The sequence below is a fragment of the Scyliorhinus torazame genome, chromosome 11, assembly GCF_047496885.1.
Source record: "Scyliorhinus torazame isolate Kashiwa2021f chromosome 11, sScyTor2.1, whole genome shotgun sequence".
In the NCBI taxonomy this organism is placed as follows: Eukaryota; Metazoa; Chordata; class Chondrichthyes; order Carcharhiniformes; family Scyliorhinidae; genus Scyliorhinus; species Scyliorhinus torazame.
The window spans coordinates 68841716-68861017 of NC_092717.1; the positions used below are offsets into that span (position 1 = coordinate 68841716).

Consider the following 19302-nt stretch of genomic DNA (forward strand, 5'->3'; position numbering starts at 1 on the left):
GGTAGCATAGTGGTTTGCACAATTGCTTCACAGCTCCAGGGTTCTAGGTTCGATTCCTGGCTTGGGTCACTGTCTGTGCGGCGTCTGCACGTTCTCCCTGTGTGTGCGTGGGTTTCCTCCGGGTGCTCCGCTTTCCTCCCACAGTCCAAAGATGTGCAGGTTAGATGGATTGGCCATGATAAATTGCTTAGTGTCCAAAATTGCCCTTCATGTTGGGTGGGGTTACTGGGTTATGGGGATAGGGTGGAGGTGTGGTCTTGGGTAGGATTCTTTTTCCAAGAGCCGGTGCAGACTCGAGGGGCCAAATGGCCTCCTTCTGCACTGTAGATTCTATGAAATTACAGTGTTAATGTAAGCCTACTTGTGACACTAATAAAGATTATTATTATAACCTTTCAATCAAACTTTGAAGACTGAACACTGTGCCTGAATTCTAGAAGCGTCAGCATCACGGAGGCAGCAGCCAACAGTCAAACGCGCACGCATTGGGCTTCAGCACTGGGTTATCCTCATGACCATAGGTGGTTTTCCCCTGCGGTTGCCAGCCTAGCAGTGTTGGCCTCAATGCCATGAATTGTTGGCACCATCTCCTGTGCCCATCGCCTTTGGGCCTCCTCCAATTAGCTGCGCACTCGCTGGAATGTCGCTGACATCCCCTCCACAATGTCACGGCTCCGTCCTATCATCTGCTTCAGTTCTGGAATAATCTTGTCCAGAGGCTCGGCATCTGACTGGGACCCAGCTGTGTCCTGGGATACAGCAGACCTCTGACTGCCTCTGGGATACAGCAGACCTCTTGCCTCCACCTGATGTGCATAAGCAACTGTGTGGTACTCACCAGATTGTGCCCCAGAAGCCTGTCCACAAATGGCGGCCACCGAGGTGCACGTCTCTGTGCTGGTGGAAGGTGCAGGTCATAGCTGTGACGCCTCGATGGTGACCTAATCTCTTGGTGGCGGGGTGAATGGCTCCGGATGGCCCAGCCCCAAAAGATGGGGATCCTGCAAGACAAGGGACATGTGGTCAGTGAAAGGGAAGGAGCATTTTGTCTGACATGAACAACTCACTTGAGACACATCGGGCGGGATTCTCTAATGATGGGGATAACGAAAACTGGACCTGGCCGAGTGGAAACTTCCCCAAGTTGACACCCCTCACTGGAAGATTCACCGGAAAGCATTCATTTTACCCAGGTTCAATTTGTGCCACGAAAAGGAGCCAAACCTCTCAAGTAGCTTCATTATGGGCAGGACTGGAACCAATGTCCCAGGGGACGTGTTTGCGAGAGCTGTTGGGCAGGGTTTAAACTAATGTGGCAGGGGGATGGGAACCGATGCAGGAAGTTGGAAGGTAGTAAAACAGGGACAGAAACAAAAGGCAGTAAGAGGGAAAGTGTAAGGCAGAGAAGCCATAGTCAAAAATGAAAAAGGGCAACAGTACAAGGTACAGTGACTGAGGGGAGCTCAGTGAATAAGCCCAGTAATACTGAAAGGAATAAAACGGGAAGTAAAAACATTAATGGTAAGCGACGCGGCAGGTTGTTACATGAAGATATGGGTTCAACGACAAGGAAAATTAGGAGAAAAGTCAAGAGGAAATATAACTTAGGAGAGGTTACTGATCGAGGTGTTAAGATTCAAAATAGAGGTAAAAAAGCCAACATAAGTGTACTTTACCTGAATGCTCGTAGTATTCGGAATAAGGTAAATGAGCTGATGGCGAAAATCATCGTGAACAACTATGATTTTGTGGCCATTACTGAAACATGGTTAAAGGATGGTCACGACTGGGAGTTAAATATCTGAGGGTATCAAACTATTCAGAAGGACAGAGTGGGTGGTAAGGATGTAACTCTGTAATTTAAGGATGACATCCGGACAATAGTAAGGGATGACATCGGTGCTATGGAGGATAAGGTTGAATCCATTTGGGTGGAAATCAGGGATAGTAAGGCGAAAAAGTCACTGATAGGAGTAGTCTATAGGCCACCAAATAGTAACATTATGGTGGGGCAGGCAATAAACAAAGAAATAACAGATGCATGTAGAAATGGTACAGCAGTTATCATGGGGGATTTTAATTTACATGTCGATTGGTTTAACCAGGTCGGTCAAGGCAGCCTTGAGGAGGAGTTTATAGAATGTATCTGCGATAGTTTCCTAGAACAGTATGTAATGGAACCTACGAGGGAACAAGCGGTTCTAGATCTGGTCCTGTGTAATGGGACAGGATTGATTCATGATCTCATAGTTAGGGATCCTCTCGGAAGGAGCGATCACAATATGGTGGAATTTAAAATACAGATGGAGGGTGAGAAGGTAAAATCAAACACTAGTGTTTTGTGCTTAAACAAAGGAGATTACAATGGGATGAGAGAAGAACTAGCTAAGGTAGACTGGGTTCAAAGACTTTATGGTGAAACAGTTGAGGAACAGTGGAGAACCTTCCAAGCAATTTTTCACAGTGCTCAGCAAAGGTTTATACTAACAAAAAGGAAGGACGGTAGAAAGAGGGAAAATCGACCGTGGATATGTTCGGAAATAAGGGAGAGTATCAAATTAAAGGAAAAAGCATACAAAGTGGCAAAGATTAGTGGGAGACTGGAGGACTGGGAAATCTTTAGGGGGCAACAGAAAGCTACTAAAAAAGCTATAAAGAAGAGTAAGATAGATTATGAGAGTAAGCTTGCTCAGAATATAAAAACAGATAGTAAAAGTTTCTACAAATATATAAAACAAAAAAGAGTGGCTAAGGTAAATATTGGTCCTTTCGAGGATGAGAAGGAAATGGCTGAGGAACTGAACAGGTTTTTTGGGTCGGTCTTCACAGCCGGAAGACACAAATAACATGCCAGTGACTGATAGAAATGAGGCTATGACAGGTGAGGACCTTGAGAGGATTGTTATTACTAAGGAGGTAGTGATGGGCAAGCTAATGGGGCTAAAGGTAGACAAGTCTCCTGGCCCTGATGGAATGCATCCCAGAGTGCTAAAAGAGATGGCTAGGGAAATTGCAAATGCACTAGTGATAATTTACCAAAATTCACTAGACTCTGGGGTGGTCCCGGCTGATTGGAAATTAGCAAACGTGACACCACTGTTTAAAAAAGGAGGTAGGCAGAAAGCGGGTAATTATAGGCCAGTGAGCTTAACTTCGATAGTAAGGAAGATGCTGGAATCTATCATCAAGGGAGAAATAACGAGGCATCTGGGTGGAAATTGTCCCATTGGGCAGACGCAGCATGGGTTCATAAAGGGCAGGTCGTGCCTAACTAATTTAGTGGAATTTTTTGAGGACATTACCAGTGCGGTAGATAATGGGGAGCCAATGGATGTGGTATATCTGGATTTCCAGAAAGCCTTTGACCAGGTGCCACGGTTCCCGTACCAGCCTCCCCGAACAGGCGCTGGAATGTGGCGACTAGGGGCTTTTCACAGTAACGTCATTTGAAGCCTACTTGTGACAATAAGCGATTTTCATTTCATTTCACAAAAGGTTGCTGCATAAGATAAAGATGCATGGCATTAAGGGGAAAGTAGTAGGATTGGTTAATTAATAGAAAGCAAAGAGTGGGGGTTAATGGGTGTTTCTCTGGTTGGCAATCAGTAGCTAGTGGTGTCCCTCAGGGATCAGTGTTGGGCCCACAATTGTTCACAATTTACCTAGATGATTTGGAGTTGGGGACCAAGGGCAATGTGTCCAAGTTTGCAGACGACACTAAGATGAGTGGTAAAGCAAAAAGTGCAGAGGATACCGGAAGTCTGCAGAGGGATTTGGATAGGCTAAGTGAATGGGCTAGGGTCTGGCAGATGGAATACAATGTTGACAAATGTGAGGTTATCCAATTTGGTAGGAATAACAGCAAAAGGGATTATTATTTAAATGATAAAATATTAAAACATGCTGCTGTGCAGAGAGACCTGGGTGTGCTAGTGCATGAGTCGCAAAAAGTTAGTTTACAGGTGCAACGGGTGATTAAGAAGGCAAATGGAATTTTGTTCTTCATTGCTAGAGGGATGGAGTTTAAAACTAGGGAGGTTATGCTGCAATTGTATAAGGTGTTAGTGAGGCCACACCTGGAGTATTGTGTTCAGTTTTGGTCTCCTTGATTGAGAAAGGAAGTACTGGCACTGGAGGGTGTGCAGAGGAGATTCACTAGGTTAATCCCAGAGCTGAAGGGTTGGATTACGAGGAGAGGTTGAGTAGACTGGGACTGTACTCGTTGGAATTTAGAAGGATGAGGGGGGATCTTATAGAAACATATAAGATTATGAAGGGAATAGATAGGATAGATGCGGGCAAGTTGTTTCCACTGGCGAGTGAAAGCAGAACTAGAGGGCATAGCCTCAAAATAAGGGGAAGTAGATTTAGGACTGAGTTTAGGAGGAACTTCTTCACCCAAAGGGTTGTGAATCTATGGAATTCCTTGCCCAGTGAAGCTCCTTCATTAAATGTTTTTAAGATAAAGATAGATCGTTTTTTGAAGAATAAAGGGATTAAGGGTTATGGTGTTCGGGCCGGAAAGTGGAGCTGAGCCCACAAAAGATCAGCCATGATCTCATTGAATGGCGGAGCAGGCTCGAGAGGCCAGATGGCTACTCTTGCTCCTAGTTCTTATGTTCTTATTATCTCCTCTGCACTAGAGAGAGGGTCCATCACACACAGCAGCAAGTCATCCGCATATTATGACACCCTGTGCTCCCCTCCCTCTCTCTGTCCCCTTCCACTTCATAGATGGCCTCAATACCCAGAGGCTCAATTACCAAGGCAAACAATAGCAGGGACAGTGGACACCCCTGTTTCGTGCCGCTCTTCAGTTGGAAGTAGTTTGAATTTAGAGCGTTTGAGTAGACGCTCGCAGTGGGGGCACTGGACAAAAGCCGGATCCAAGATATAAATCTAAGCCCAAAGCCAAACCTCCCCAAAACCTCAAACAAATAGCCCCACTCCACCCTATCAACTGCCTTCTCCGCATCTAATGAGATGGTGTGCCTTGAAAGAACTAATCTCCCCTCTAACAACCACCTTCAGTGCCTCCCACAATTTTCTTAACCGTGTTCCACTTTCTTCCTCCTCACAGGGACCCAAGGGTGAATCCATTGTCGGACCATTGGGGCCGCCAGGAATACCTGGCCCTCCAGGACCGCCGGGCTATGGTATTGTGGGTGCAAGAGGTCGACCTGGGCCCCCTGGACCTCCAGGAATTCCAGGAATCTTCGGATCAGGTGAGCCCACACTGAAGTGTTTGTTGGTAATTATTGGAATTGAAAATTCAAGATCTGCTGGTATCCACAAAAGGCCTTGATGCATGAGTGCCAGTTTATGACCACTGTTAACTCTGAGAAGTTTTAAAACACCAGTTGAACTCCTTGCTGCAACACTGCACATTTCCTAACAGAAAACCAATTTTCACTTTGTATATGGGTTCTTTGCAGCTGTTGCACTTCCCGGACCTCCCGGACCAGCAGGACCACCAGGACAAGGAGGCATTGGCAGTGCAGTAAGTTAAAGGAGCAACAACAAATGATGGTGAACTAAACAGCACAAACAATAATAGCGAGCGGTGGAGTGTGTGACTTCTGTGTCCGTAAGAGTACAGTTCATTCAAGTGGAAAAAGAAGAAAATGATTGGAGAGCAGGAACCATGACTTACCAACATTTATGAGCCAGGTTCTGAGCCAGGAGCATAGAATTGCAAATAAAAACAGAAAATGTTGGATAAATTCAGAAGGTCTGGCAGCATATGTGGAGAGAAACAGAGAGGTGGCGCAATGTGACCGATGAATCTTGCAAGAGGCCTCTCACGAGATTTTCGACGTTTGAGAAGTCTCGCGAGATTCACCGAACCTCGTGAGACGTTGCAATCTGGATCTCACCATTAGGCTTATTTAAATATGTCTGCACTGGATTCTCTTCGGGCCCAGGAACTAATGGCCTCGCCAGTGTGCCTGGACCTGCCGCTGTTTAGTCTTCGTGAATCAGGCCTAATGGCACCTTGGGGGTTTCCCAGGCCATTGAAAACCATGAGTGGTTGGAGACAGAGCACCTTGACACTGCCAGCCTGGGACCTTGGCAGTGCCACCCGGGCACCCAAGGTGCCCGGGTGGCGCTGACAGAGGCACCGGCACGGTGCCAGGATGGCAGATGGTACTGGTGAGTGTCTGGGCCTGAGAGGGCCCATGCGCATGGAAAGGGGGAATGAGGTGGGGTATGTAGGGTGGGCGGGTGAAGGGTGGGCATGAAGGGGCCTAATAAAGATTGGGCGCGGTGAAGGGTGGGGGTCGTGAAAGGGTGGGGAAAAAGGGGGTGGGGTGGCCTGAATGGGGAGGGGACCCTCAGTGAGGTGTCCTCACTTGGGGGGGGGGGGGGGGGGCGGGGGGGGAGGGGGTATTGCCCATTGTGGTGATATGCATCACTGTAAAGACACAAGGGGTTAATGTAAATACATGTAGACTAGCTAGGCATGAGAGGGAGCACCAGAGACATGACACACAGACACTCAACCAATAGAACAGTTAGATAGGACACGACCAATGGGCATTCACGATACACACCGAGGTGACACGACCACAGGAGGACATTACACCAACCCATATATAAAGGACACAATACACATGATCTTCCTCTTTCCAGTGGAGACAGTCAGTGAGGAGGGACACAGGGTTGATTCAATATTACACCCACCACGTGGATTGTAGCAGACTGGTTCGTCAGTCTGAGTAGCTATAGAAGGATTAGCAGTAGTGGCGAACCCGAGTAGGAGAAGTGTAAATAGTTTAACAAACGTGTTGAAGTTATCTCCACGTCTGAACCTTCCTTTGTCAAGTGCACCACAAGGAGGCCGCTTATGCTATGCCTAGAGCATAACAAGACACCCATGTGTGCGGGGGGGTGACACTACCTGTTGGTGGGGATTGTGGGTGGACCTCAGGTCCACACAGAGATCTGGCACACTTTCAAAATGGCGCCCTGATCCCTGAGGAGCCAGTCTCCCCAGCGACTTCAGCTCCCCACTGTTGAAAACATTTCTAAGTATGGGCTTGACAGTGAGAACCTCCCCAAGCCCAAAAAATGATTACGGGCACGATTTACCGTCTGCGTCCGCCGGAATTGGAGCGGAACGCGGCCAGTAGATCCCAGGAGAGGCAGCCCCCCTCCGGGATTCCCGATGGCCATTACACCTTGTGAGATCTAATCAGATCTCACAAAAAGTTGCGATCTGGATCCCGCCCACAATGGGCAGTACCCAGTCTCACGTGGTTAAGGGAGTTTAAGAAGCCAATTAGCCGTGTTGACGCCTGATCAATGCCACCCGGCATCTATTGGCCAACTATCAAACCATCCCGGCACTTTTTGCCAATTGGGTTTGCAGTGCCAGGAATTATCCCAAACATGAAAATTTAGGCCCTGCTATTATTCTATTTAAATCTTGTCAGCAATCTCTCCACGGCCATAATATCCCCATTATGATGCAGTACGCGGAATGGGCTAATGCTCCAATTGGAAGCTGACCAGATTTTTACAAAGGTTTCAGATAGCTTCCTTGCTTTTTCACTCTGTGAGTAAGTTTGGTGTAGAGGGAATGGGGGCATTTAATCAGGCAGGAAAGTGGTGGGTGGGAACCCTGTCACCTTCCCACATACACCTTATTTCAGTCCATGGCAAGAAGGTTTGTGGACGCCATTCCCACCCCACTACCAGTTGAAGCAATAAAGTAGGACTTCATCCACCACTGCTTGCATAAACCCAGTGGCGGGTGAGGAGCTTGCCATGTTTGATTATGAACTGCCAGGGAGGGAGGCTTGACTGAGGGGGATGGAGGAGTTAAAAATCACATCTTGTCCTTGCTGCCAACTCTCCTTCCCACAATCTCCAACCTGCCACCCCTTTCCTAAGTTATGTGTGTGTCCCTCCTCGATCTGAGGCCTCAGGCGGGTGTAGTCCTGACAGCAGCCAGGGTGGCATTGCTGATGGAGTCCTTGATTCCAAGGACGGTCTGTCGCTGGCCTGTTAACTGCTTGAGGGACACAGAAATGGCAGGTCTTCTCGAAAGAGGCAACATGGGAGGTCTCGCTGGCTCTCAAGTCTGTGGCTGAGAACCACATCACTGTCACAAGAGTCTGCCCTGTACCTCTGTTTATAAAGCCCAGGATCCCATCTGCTTTATTTTATAGCGGTTGCTACGATCTGGCTAGGGATTATAATATATCAAAAAGAAATCCAAAAAACATGTTTTAGCCAATAGAACTACGCCACAAGATTCGACTTTTTATTAACCAATCAAACTTTGTTGCATTTTTAAAAATTAAACAAAGCAAATACGATTAAATTAACACTTGGGTTTACTTATTACTTGCCCCAAGAATCCTCTGTAAGACACATTAATCTTAAAGTTATTTACTTCAGTTGGGACCACACGTAAGTATTCCACAATCCTCAGGCAAATTTTCCTCAGCTCCAGCTATTATCAGAGGTCAAATCTTCATTTGCCCACCCTTGATTTTCTACTTGCAATGATTATAGTCCAAAATTCCATCTACAGAGAAGATTCCTCATTGTTGTGAACAGGTGAATTTTCAAGCCCAGTCTTCAAAAACACTCGTCCAATTTCAGCTCTTGAACCTTATTGTCCCACATGTCTGTACATTTCTCATTTGTAAACTCTACAAAGAATATTTCAGTCAGGTTCAAAATGCAATTGTCTCCTTCATTAACTGTAGGGGGTATCTTAATTTTTGACAAATACAGAAAATGCTGGACAATCTCAGCAGGTCTGACAGCATCTGTGAGAGAGGTGGGAGTGAACGTTTCAAGTCCAGATGACTCTTTGTCAAAACTTTGGGCGGCATGGTAGCACAGTGGTTAGCGCTGTTGCTTCACGACACCAGGGTCCTGGTTCAATTCCCGACTTGGGTCACTGTCTGTGCGGAGTCTGCACATTCTCCCCGTGTCTGCATGGGTTTCCTCCGGGTGCTCCGGTTTCCTCCCACATTCCAAAGATGGGCAGCTTAGGTGGATTGGCCATACTAAATTGCCCCTTAGTATCCAAAGGGTTAGGTAGGGTTACTAGGTTACGGAGATAGGGTTGAGGCGTGGGCTTGAGTAGGGTGCGCTTTCCAAGGGCAGTGCCTCCTTCTGCATTGTAAATTCGATGAGACTTGAAACATTAGTTCCCATCATCCACACTCGAAACGGCCGCTCCCTTCTCTCCACAGACGCTCTCAGACCTGCTGAGATTGTCCAGTATTTTCCGTTTTTGTTTCAGATTCAGTAATTTGCTTTTATCTTAATTTTTAAGTTCATTTTCCACACTCAAATATTTTTAATTTTCTTTTTGTGATAACGCTTCAAAATGGCTTCTTTTTGTGTCAACAACTCATTCCTTCTATGATCAAAATCCCTTATGGCTGTTCTTTTTCTTTAATTTTTTTAAATATAAATTTAGAGTACCCAATTCATTTTTTTCAATTAAGGGGCGATTTAGTGTGGCCAATCCACCTATCTTGCACATCTTTGTGTTTTGGAGGTGAGCCCACGCAGACATGGGGGAGAATGTGCAAACTCCACATGTTGGCAGGCAAAGGGACGGCTGGTAAATGAGTGGCTTTTAAAAATGTGTTAACCAGGGTGCAGGGTAAGCACATTCCCTTTAGAGTGAAGGGCAAGGCTGGTAGAAGTAGGGAACCCTGGATGACTCGAGATATTGAGACTCTGGTCAAAAAGAAGAAGGAGGCATATGACGTACATAAACAACTGGGATCAAGTGGATCCCTTGAAGAGTATAGAGATTGTCGAAATAGAGTTAAGAGGGAAATCAGGAGGGCAAAAAGGGGACATGAAATTGCTTTGGCAAATAATGCAAAGGAGAATCCAAAGAGCTTCTACAGATACATAAAGGGAAAAAGAGTAACTAGGGACAGAGTAGGGCCTCATAAGGGTCAACAAGGACATCTATGTGCAGAGCCACAAGAGTTGGGTGAGATCCTGAATGAATATTTCTCATCGGTATTCACGGTGGAGAAAGGCATGGATGTTAGGAAACTAAGGGAAATAAATAGTGATGTCTTGAGAAGTGTGCATATTACAGAGGAGGAGGTGCTGGAAGTCTTAAAGCGCATCAAGGTAGATAAATCCCCGGGACCTGATGAAATGTATCCCAGGATGTTGTGTGAGGCTACGGAGGAAATTGCGGGTTCCCTAACAGAGATATTTGAATCATCGGCAGCCACAGGTGAGGTGCCTGAAGATTGTAGAGTGGCGAATGTTGTGCCCTTGTTTAAGAAGGGCAGCAGGGAAAAGCCTGGGAACTACAGACCGGTGAGCCTAACGTCTGTAGTAGGTAAGTTGCTGGAAGGTATTCTGAGAGACAGGATTCTGAGAGACTGATTCGGGGCAGTCAGCATAGCTTTGTGTGTGGAAAATCATGTCTCACAAATTTGATTGAGTTTTTTGAGGGGGTGACCAAGAAGGTAGATGAGGGCAGTGCAGTAGACGTTGTCTACATGGACTATAGCAAAGCCTTTGACAGGGTACCGCATGGTAGGTTGTTGCAGAAGGTTAAAGCTCACGGGATCCAGGGTGAGGTTGCCAATTGGATTCAAAATTGGCTGGACGACAGGTGGTTGTAGAGGGTTGTTTTTCAAACTGGAGGCCTGTGACCAGTGGTGTGCCTCAGGGATCGGTGCTGGGTCCACTGTTATTTGTGATTTATATTAATGATTTGGATGAGAATTTAGGAGGCATGGTTAGTAAGTTTGCAGATGACACCAAGATTGGTGGCACAGTGGATAGTGAAGAAGGTTATCTAGGATTGCAACGGGATCTTGATCAATTAGGCCAGTGGGCCGACGAATGGCAGATGGAGTTTAATTTAGATAAATGTGAGGTGATGCATTTTGGCAGATCGAATCAGGCCAGGACCTACTCAGTTAATGGTATGGCGTTGGGGAAAGTTATAGAACAAAGAGATCTAGGAGTACAGGTTCATAGCTCCTTGAAGGTGGAGTCGCAGGTGGACAGGGTGGTGAAGAAGGCATTCGGCATGCTTGGTTTCATTGGTCAGAACATTGAATACAGGAGTTGGGACGTCTTGTTGAAGTTGTACAAGACATTGGTACGGCCACACTTGGAATACTGTGTGCAGTTCTGGTCACCCTATTATAGAAAGGATATTATTAAACTAGAAAGAGTGCAGAAAAGATTTACTAGGATGTTACCGGGACTTGATGGTTTGAGTTATAAGGAGAGGCTGGATAGACTGGGACTTTTTTCCCTGCAGCGTAGGAGGCTTAGGGGTGATCTTATAGAGGTCTATAAAATAATGAGGGGCATAGATAAGGTAGATAGTCAACATCTTTTCCCAAAGGTAGGGGAGTCTAAAACTAGAGGGCATAGGTTTAAGGTGAGAGGGGAGAGATTCAGAAGGGCCCAGAGGGGCAATTTCTTCACTCAGAGGGTAGTGAGTGTCTGGAATGTGCTGCCAGAGGTAGTAGTAGAGGCGGGTACGATTGTGTCTTTTAAAAAGCATTTAGATAGTTACATGGGTAAGATGGGTATAGAGGGTTATGGGCCAAGTGCGGGCAACTGGGACTAGCTTAATGGTAAAAACTGGGCGGCATGGACTGGTTGGGCCGAAGGGCCTGTTTCCATGCTGTAAACTTCTATGATTCTATGACAGTGACCCAGGGTCGGGATCAAACCCGGGTCCTCGGTGCAGTGTGGCAGCAGTGCTAACCACTGCCGCCTCCTTTGTAGTATTATTATCAAGAAACTTCAATGAAATTATCTTTAATTCCCTAAAGATTCTCTTATTTAAGTTCCATCTTACAAGATAATTTTATTTACTATGGTGGACTGTATCTAACCTTGTTTCTTTCATGTGCTGAATAGGTGAGAGTGTTCAACAACATGGAACTTATGCACAAGTCAACCTATTCAGTGTCTGAAGGTTCCATGGGCTACATAACAGATCGGGGTGACCTTTACATTCGAGTTTACAATGGTTGGAGAAAGCTCCAGGTAAGTTTCTAATTCAGAACTCCAATTCTCAAGTTTTTGTTAGATAAGTGTTTGAAGTCGTTTTTTGTGATTCTGTTACCAGCTTGGTGATCTCATTCCTGCTCCCGCGGATGAACCAGTCCGTTCATTTAACGCTATCTCAGTAAGTACAAACTTCTAACTTGCCCTTTAAGTTATAATGAAACAAGGGAACCCTCCTATGTTTATGACTTGTGTGTGTTTCTTTTTGTACACCAGGCATCAAACACATTCCCAACAATAAATGATCAGAAGCCAGCGGTAAGTTTATTTATTTCTTGACGTTGCCGCTCAGAGTGCTAGAAATCGGTTGTAATTCCGAAAATTGACCGATAGCTGATTCAATGTGTCACAGCACAGAAAATGGAGAGGAGGTTAACATCCGCTCATTGTGGATGTTATAGTACCTACTCAATGAACAAGTCAACCTACAGACACATCAATAATGACCGACAACATAGTTGAGATTGATAATTATAATATAATATCTAATATAATCTTTATTATTATCATAAGCAGGCTTACATTAACACTGAAGTTACTGTGAAAATCCTCTAGTCGCCACATTCCTGTTCCTGTTCGGGTACTTGGAGAATTCAGAATCTCCGAATTACCTAACAGCACACCTTTGGAGGAAGCCAGCGCACCCGGGGGAAACCCACGCAGACACAGGGCGAACGTGCAGCCTCCACACAGACAGTGACCCAAGCCGGGAATCGAACCTGGGAGCCTGGTGCTGTGAAGCAACATTGCTAACCACTGTGCTACCATGCCGCCCATTAATCTTACATCCTCAAACTGATCCATCACTCACAGCTTACCACGAGATGTGACCCTTCTCGGGACACTTCACTTTTATTTCCAGAGCCAAATATATTGAGGATCAGAGGATCCAGATAGGAAATCATGGAAGAGGCTTTGGTTACATGCTATGCTTGATTGGCAGCATGGGGCTTTCCCAACAGCAATGTGTCTTTGGGTAAATGATCCTTCTTTGATTCAGTCACGTCACTGTATGGAGTTAGCTGCCAGGTTTGCTTTACTCATGAGAGTGAAGTTTGTGTGTAATAGTTTCAAGTTCACAAAGGATAGTGCCCTCTCAATATTCTGCCAAAACCTGGCACAAGGTGGTGAAATCCCCAGGGATTGGTGTGTAGATAGTGGTTTAGATCATTTCATTGCTATGGAGAAATCCCCGAGGAAGAGCCACACCTTTGTGTTTCACAGGAAGCACTAGCTTGAAAACAGACTTCAGTGCGACTTAAGGCAAAGTGAAAAAACGTGCTTATTTTTGAGAGATTGTTGGTCACTTCTTTGGGTCAGGGATTTACTATTGCATATTTTAACTCAAACATTTTTTCCTGTTTCCTAAGTTACACTTGGTCGCCTTAAACACGCCCCTGTCTGGCAACATGCGGGGTATACGCGGGGCTGATTTGCAATGCTTCCAGCAAGCTCGAGCGATGGGCTCAATTGCAACGTACCGAGCCTTTCTTTCCTCTCAGCTACAGGATTTATACACAGTGGTGAGGAAAGTTGACAGATTAAACATGCCAATTGTCAACTTAAAGGTAAGCGCATACCCTTGAATACATATTTGACTCACTGTAACCAAAGTAACATTATACATATTAAGGGGAAAAAGTGATGTTTACATTTACTGAAAAATATTTATTTTCAAATTTATTTGAGCTCATTGACACATAATTAGAGATGGTGATCTCAAGAATAACTTAGCATTTCAAAGAAGTTCTCAAATCCTTTTCATTGCTGCCTGAGGGAGTCAATGAGGAATTTTCTTCTTTACCTTATTGTAGGTTATAGTTCTCCTCACCTTCTGGAGGGTAATTAGGGATGGGCAGTCAATGTTGACCTAGCCAGAAGTGCCCACATCCCATGAACAAATACAAAAAATATAGATTTATTGATCATAGGGCCTGATTTTAACTAATTCAAAATCTATCCACGCACAGGGTTAAAATCAGGCCCAAGATGGCAGCAGGAGCTCCTGGGATGGGTGGGTGTTAACAAAGAACAATACAGCACAGGAACAGGCCCTTCGGCCCTCCAAGCCTGTAGCGATCATGATACCACCCTTGGCCAGAACCCTCAGCACTTCCTAGTGTCGTATCCCTCTATACCCATCCTATCCATGTATTTGTCGAGGTGCCTTTTGAATGGCGTTAACGTATCTGCTTCCACAACCTCTCCTGGCAACGCGTTCCAGACACTCACCACCCTCTGTGTAAATAACCTGCCTCACACATCTCCTCTAAACTCACGGACCTTAAATATATGCCCCTTGGTGACTGACCCCTCCACCCTGGGAAAGAGTGCCAGCCAATCTACTCTACCCATGCCTCTCATAAACTTGTAGACCTCTATCAGGTGTTATACGTTTAGCTGCTGTTGTATACTTAACATAAATAAGGAACTAATTGGAATGTCTCTTAACCCATTACTTAACAGTCTCCCCTTCCTTGAAGAAAAAAAATAATTAGGTGAAAAGAAAATTACAAGAAACTCAAAAACACACACGCAATTTCCCCCCTTCTTTTTTTTTTATTTTTGGAAGAAGAAAAAAACAGTCACAGAAACAGGCGCCCTTCATTAACAATATCCAAAAGTTTCTGTGAGCTCGCCCCTCTTTTTGTAAAACAGTCTGATAATTGATAGCTACTATCAACCCATTTAATTTTTGCTATTTCCCCTCTGTCCAACATCTGTTTCAAACTTGCGATGTCTATCCTTAACCTTTTTTCATCGACACTTTTTGAAGAGTGCACATTTTCCCACAGGGAATTATTGTCCATGTGACATTCAATAGGTATATTACCCAAATCGCCTAATCCCAAAATTTCTGTCAATATCTGAGATATATAAAAAGCCATATCCACCGCCTCTACAAGGCTTAACGTCTCAGCAGCCAAAGTGCTTTTGACCGCTCTCCTTATTTTCTTTGTTTCCCACACAAGAGGGCAACATTTACCATTGTTCCCCAAAAGGAAAATTATAAAACCTCCTGCGCTTGAAACCCCATCACATAAATTTGCATAGGACGCATCACTGCAAACTAAGAGTTTCAAGTGCCTAAGGTCACCATAACCTGGAACCTCAAAACACACTCCTGCATTTTTAGTTTGACCAACACTTTATTTGCTCTTATTATGTCTTCCACTTTGGGATCATTCATTTTTGTACTCAACTCTAAGACATCAAAACTCATGTCCGGTCTAGTCTGGCTACCTAACCAATCCAGTTGCCCAATTAAACTTCGCAGTTGCTCTTTTTCCATAGAACATAGAACGATACAGCGCAGTACAGGCCCTTCGGCCCACGATGTTGCACCGAAACAAAAGCCATCTAACCTACACTATGCCATTATCATCCATATGCTTATCCAATAAACTTTTAAATGCCCTCAATGTTGGCGAGTTCACTACTGTTGCAGGTAGGGCATTCCACGGCCTCACCACTCTTTGCGTAAAGAACCTACCTCTGACCTCTGTCCACCTTTGAAACCATTGCGTCTTTTTGTGAAACCCAACCACGGCTCATTGCTATTGGGCTGATGCTTTCCAAATAAGATTGCTGACGTAAAGTTGCCCCTAACTTAGTCTGTCCGATTTCCAGTTCAATATATTTAAATGCACCAGCCTGACTTCCAACCCTGAATTCTTTCCTCAAACCAGAGATTACAATAGCTTCGAAATCACTAGTCCCACCCCACAAATAATCATCGACATGCATCATAAAGATACCAGAAAGATTTCCTTTATAGTGCCAGTAAAACAGTGCCGGTTCTGCTTTCAACTGGCAACAGCCTAACTTTAACAAAACTGACCTTACCGAAAAATACCAGATTCTAGACGCATCATTTAATCCATATACACATTTGTTCAACTTCCAGAGTACCCCTTCTGTATTAGCTGCCTCTTTAGGAGGACGGAGAAAAATGTCTCCAAGAAGGCAGCGTTTATATCTATAGATTTGCATTCCAATGCCCTTGTGGCTAATAGAGCCAAGAAGATCTTTAAAATAACCTTTCCTGCCGTAGTTGAATCTACCCTTAAATCCTGATCTTCTAAGTTTTCTTCAAATCCCCTCGCTACAAGCCTGGCCTTTGCCTTATAAGTTCCATCCAGAAGAACTTTTTCCATGCAAATCCATCTGTGGGATAGAGCTCTTTGTCCCCTATCTGGTACTTCTGTGTATGCCCCAAATTTACTTGCTGTTCTTGCTGTTTGGCATCTTTGATAACTTTTTCATCTAACTTATTGGAAGCCACCAAAATTTCACGTGCATGTGGGCTTCTACTCCTATTAGTATTTGTAGTCTTACTCATGTTCCGAGACCTTGATAAACTACGTCCCCTATACCGCCTGGTATCTCATTCTGTACTGGTACTGCTTGATCATTCCCTTCTGCTGTGGGATGTCCTTTCAATAGTTCTCGACCTTTTCCTGCAGACCTGTTCACTATCCAATGTGCTATCTGAACTGGCACTGCGTTTCTGTGCCCTCCATTTTTGAACTTGGTTTTCCCAATCCATGGTCTTGACTCCCTCCCCTGAATGCTGTACATTCAACCAATGTTTATACTTTCCAGTGGCCTCCCCTGCTCTACTAATAACAGTTGCATCCTTCCATTGACGAGACCCTTCAGACAAGTATGTCACTTTTGTACCAACTTTTGGTAGTTGTCCTTTCGGAAAAATGGCCTGTTCTAAATCATCAGAAGTGTTGTGTTCCTCTACAGAAACCCTGTCTATATCAGTTAACTGGTCCTCATAGTTCTGTAACACGTGTGTACCAGATGACTCTGGTTCCTTATCATGTCTGTCTGCTCTGTCTAAATTTGAAAATTTGTAATCTGTACCCATTATCCTTGATGAATGTACCCTAACAGTTTGATTGCCATGTTGCAAAATAATTGTTTTGCCATCCATGCCTATGATCTTCCCTGGGCCTTTCCATCATTAAAATTGTCTCTCTTATAGTATACTATGTCTCCTTGCTGAAAAACGGTATTTGATGGCTGTACATTATGCCTCAAAGCTCTGCGGATTAGACCATAAGACCATAAGACATAGGAGCGGAAGTAAGGCCATTCGGCCCATCGAGTCCACTCCACCATTCAATCATGGCTGATTTCAACTCCATTTACCCGCTCTCTCTCCATAGCCCTTCATTCCTCGAGAAATCAAGAATTTATCAACTTCTGTCTTAAAGACACTCAACGTCCCGGCCTCCACCGCCCTCTGTGGCAATGAATTCCACAGACCCACCACTCTCTGGCTGAAGAAATTTCTCCTCATCTCTGTTCTAAAGTGACTCCCTTTTATTCTAAGGCTGTGCCCCCGGGATCTAGTCTCCCCTGCTAATGGAAACAACTTCCCTACGTCCACCCTATCTTAGCCATTCATTATCTTATAAGTTTCTATTAGATCTCCCCTCAACCTCCTAAACTCCAATGAATATAATCCCAGGATCCTCAGACGTTCATCGTATGTTAGGCCTACCATTCCTGGGATCATCCGTGTGAATCTCCGCTGGACCCGCTCCAGTGCCAGTATGTCCTTCCTGAGGTGTGGGGCCCAAAATTGCTCACAGTATTCTAAATGGGGCCTAACTAATGCTTTATAAAGCTTCAGAAGTACATCCCTGCTTTTATATTCCAAGCCTCTTGAGATAAATGACAACATTGCATTTGCTTTCTTAATTACGGACTCAACCTGCAAGTTTACCTTTCGAGAATCCTGGACTAGGACTCCCAAGTCCCTTTGCACTTCAGCATTATGAATTTTGTCACCGTTTAGAAAATAGTCCATGCCTCTATTCTTTTTTCCAAAGTGCAAGACCTCGCACTTGCCCACGTTGAATTTCATCAGCCATTTCTTGGACCACTCTCCTCAACTGTCTAAATCTTTCTGCAGCCTCCCCACCTCCTCCATACTACCTGCCCCTCCACCTATCTTTGTATCATCGGCAAACTTAGCCATGAGGCATAATGTACAGCCATCAAATACCGTTTTTCAGAATGCCCCCAGTCCCATCATCTAGATCGTTAATATATGAAGAGAACAGCTGTGGCCCCAACACTGAACCCTGCGGGACACCACTCGTCACTGGTTGCCATTCCGAAAAAGAACCTTTTATCGCAACTCTCTGCCTTCTGCCTGACAGCCAATCGTCAATCCATGTTAGTACCTTGCCTCGAATACCATGGGCCCTTATTTTACTCCGCAGTCTCCCGTGAGGCACCTTATCAAAGGCCTTTTGGAAGTCAAGATAGATAACATCCATTGGCTCTCCTTGGTCTAACCTATTTGTTATCTCTTCAAAGAACTCTAACAGGTTTGTCAGGCACGACCTCCCCTTACTAAATCCATGCTGACTTGTCCTAATCTGACCCTGCACTTCCAAGAATTTAGAAATCTCATCCTTAACAATGGATTCTAGAATCTTGCCAACAACCGAGGTTAGGCTAATTGGCCTATAATTGTCCATCTTTTTCCTTGTTCCCTTCTTGAACAGGGGGGTTACAACAGCGATTTTCCAATCCTCTGGGACTTTCCCTGACTCCAGTGACTTTTGAAAGATCATAACTAACGCCTCCACTATTTCTTCAGCTATCTCCTTTAGAACTCTAGGATGTAGCCCATCTGGGCCTGGAGATTTATCAATTTTTAGACCTCTTAGTTTCTCTAGCACTTTCTCCTTTGTGATGGCTACCATATTCAACTCTGCCCCCTGACTCTCCTGAATTGTTGGGATATTACTCATGTCTTCTACTGTGAAGACTGACGCAAAGTACTTATTTAGTTCCTCAGCTATTTCCTTGTCTCCCATCACAAAATTACCAGCGTCATTTTGGAGCGGCCCAATGTCTACTTTTGCCTCCCGTTTGTTTTTAATGTATTTAAAGAAACTTTTACTATCATTCCTAATGTTACTGGCTAGCCTACATATTTGATCCTCTCTTTCCTTATTTCTCTCTTTGTTATCCTCTGTTTGTTTTTGTAGCCTTCCCAATCTTCTGACTTCCCACTACTCTTTGCCACATTATAGGCTTTCTCTTTTGCTTTGATACCTAACTTCCTTTGTCAGCCATGGCTGCCTAATCCCCCCTCTGATAACCTTTCTTTTCTTTGGGATGAACCTCTGTACTGTGTCCTCAATTACTCCCAGAAACTCCTGCCATTGCTGTTCTACTGTCTTTCCCACTAGGCTCTGCTCCCAGTCGATTTTCGTCAGTTCCTCCCTC

General features: G+C 44.8%; 1 protein-coding gene across 1 annotated transcript in view; it reads left to right on the forward strand.

The window, feature by feature from the left end:
- LOC140385324 (collagen alpha-1(XV) chain-like) overlaps window positions 1-19302 on the forward strand; it is a 531657-nt gene that overhangs the window by 448721 nt on the left and 63634 nt on the right. Inside the window, 6 exon segments of the mRNA XM_072467384.1 lie at window positions 5081-5225; window positions 5436-5500; window positions 11890-12018; window positions 12101-12160; window positions 12256-12297; window positions 13410-13607. Coding sequence (XP_072323485.1) covers window positions 5081-5225; window positions 5436-5500; window positions 11890-12018; window positions 12101-12160; window positions 12256-12297; window positions 13410-13607 — 639 coding nt within the window.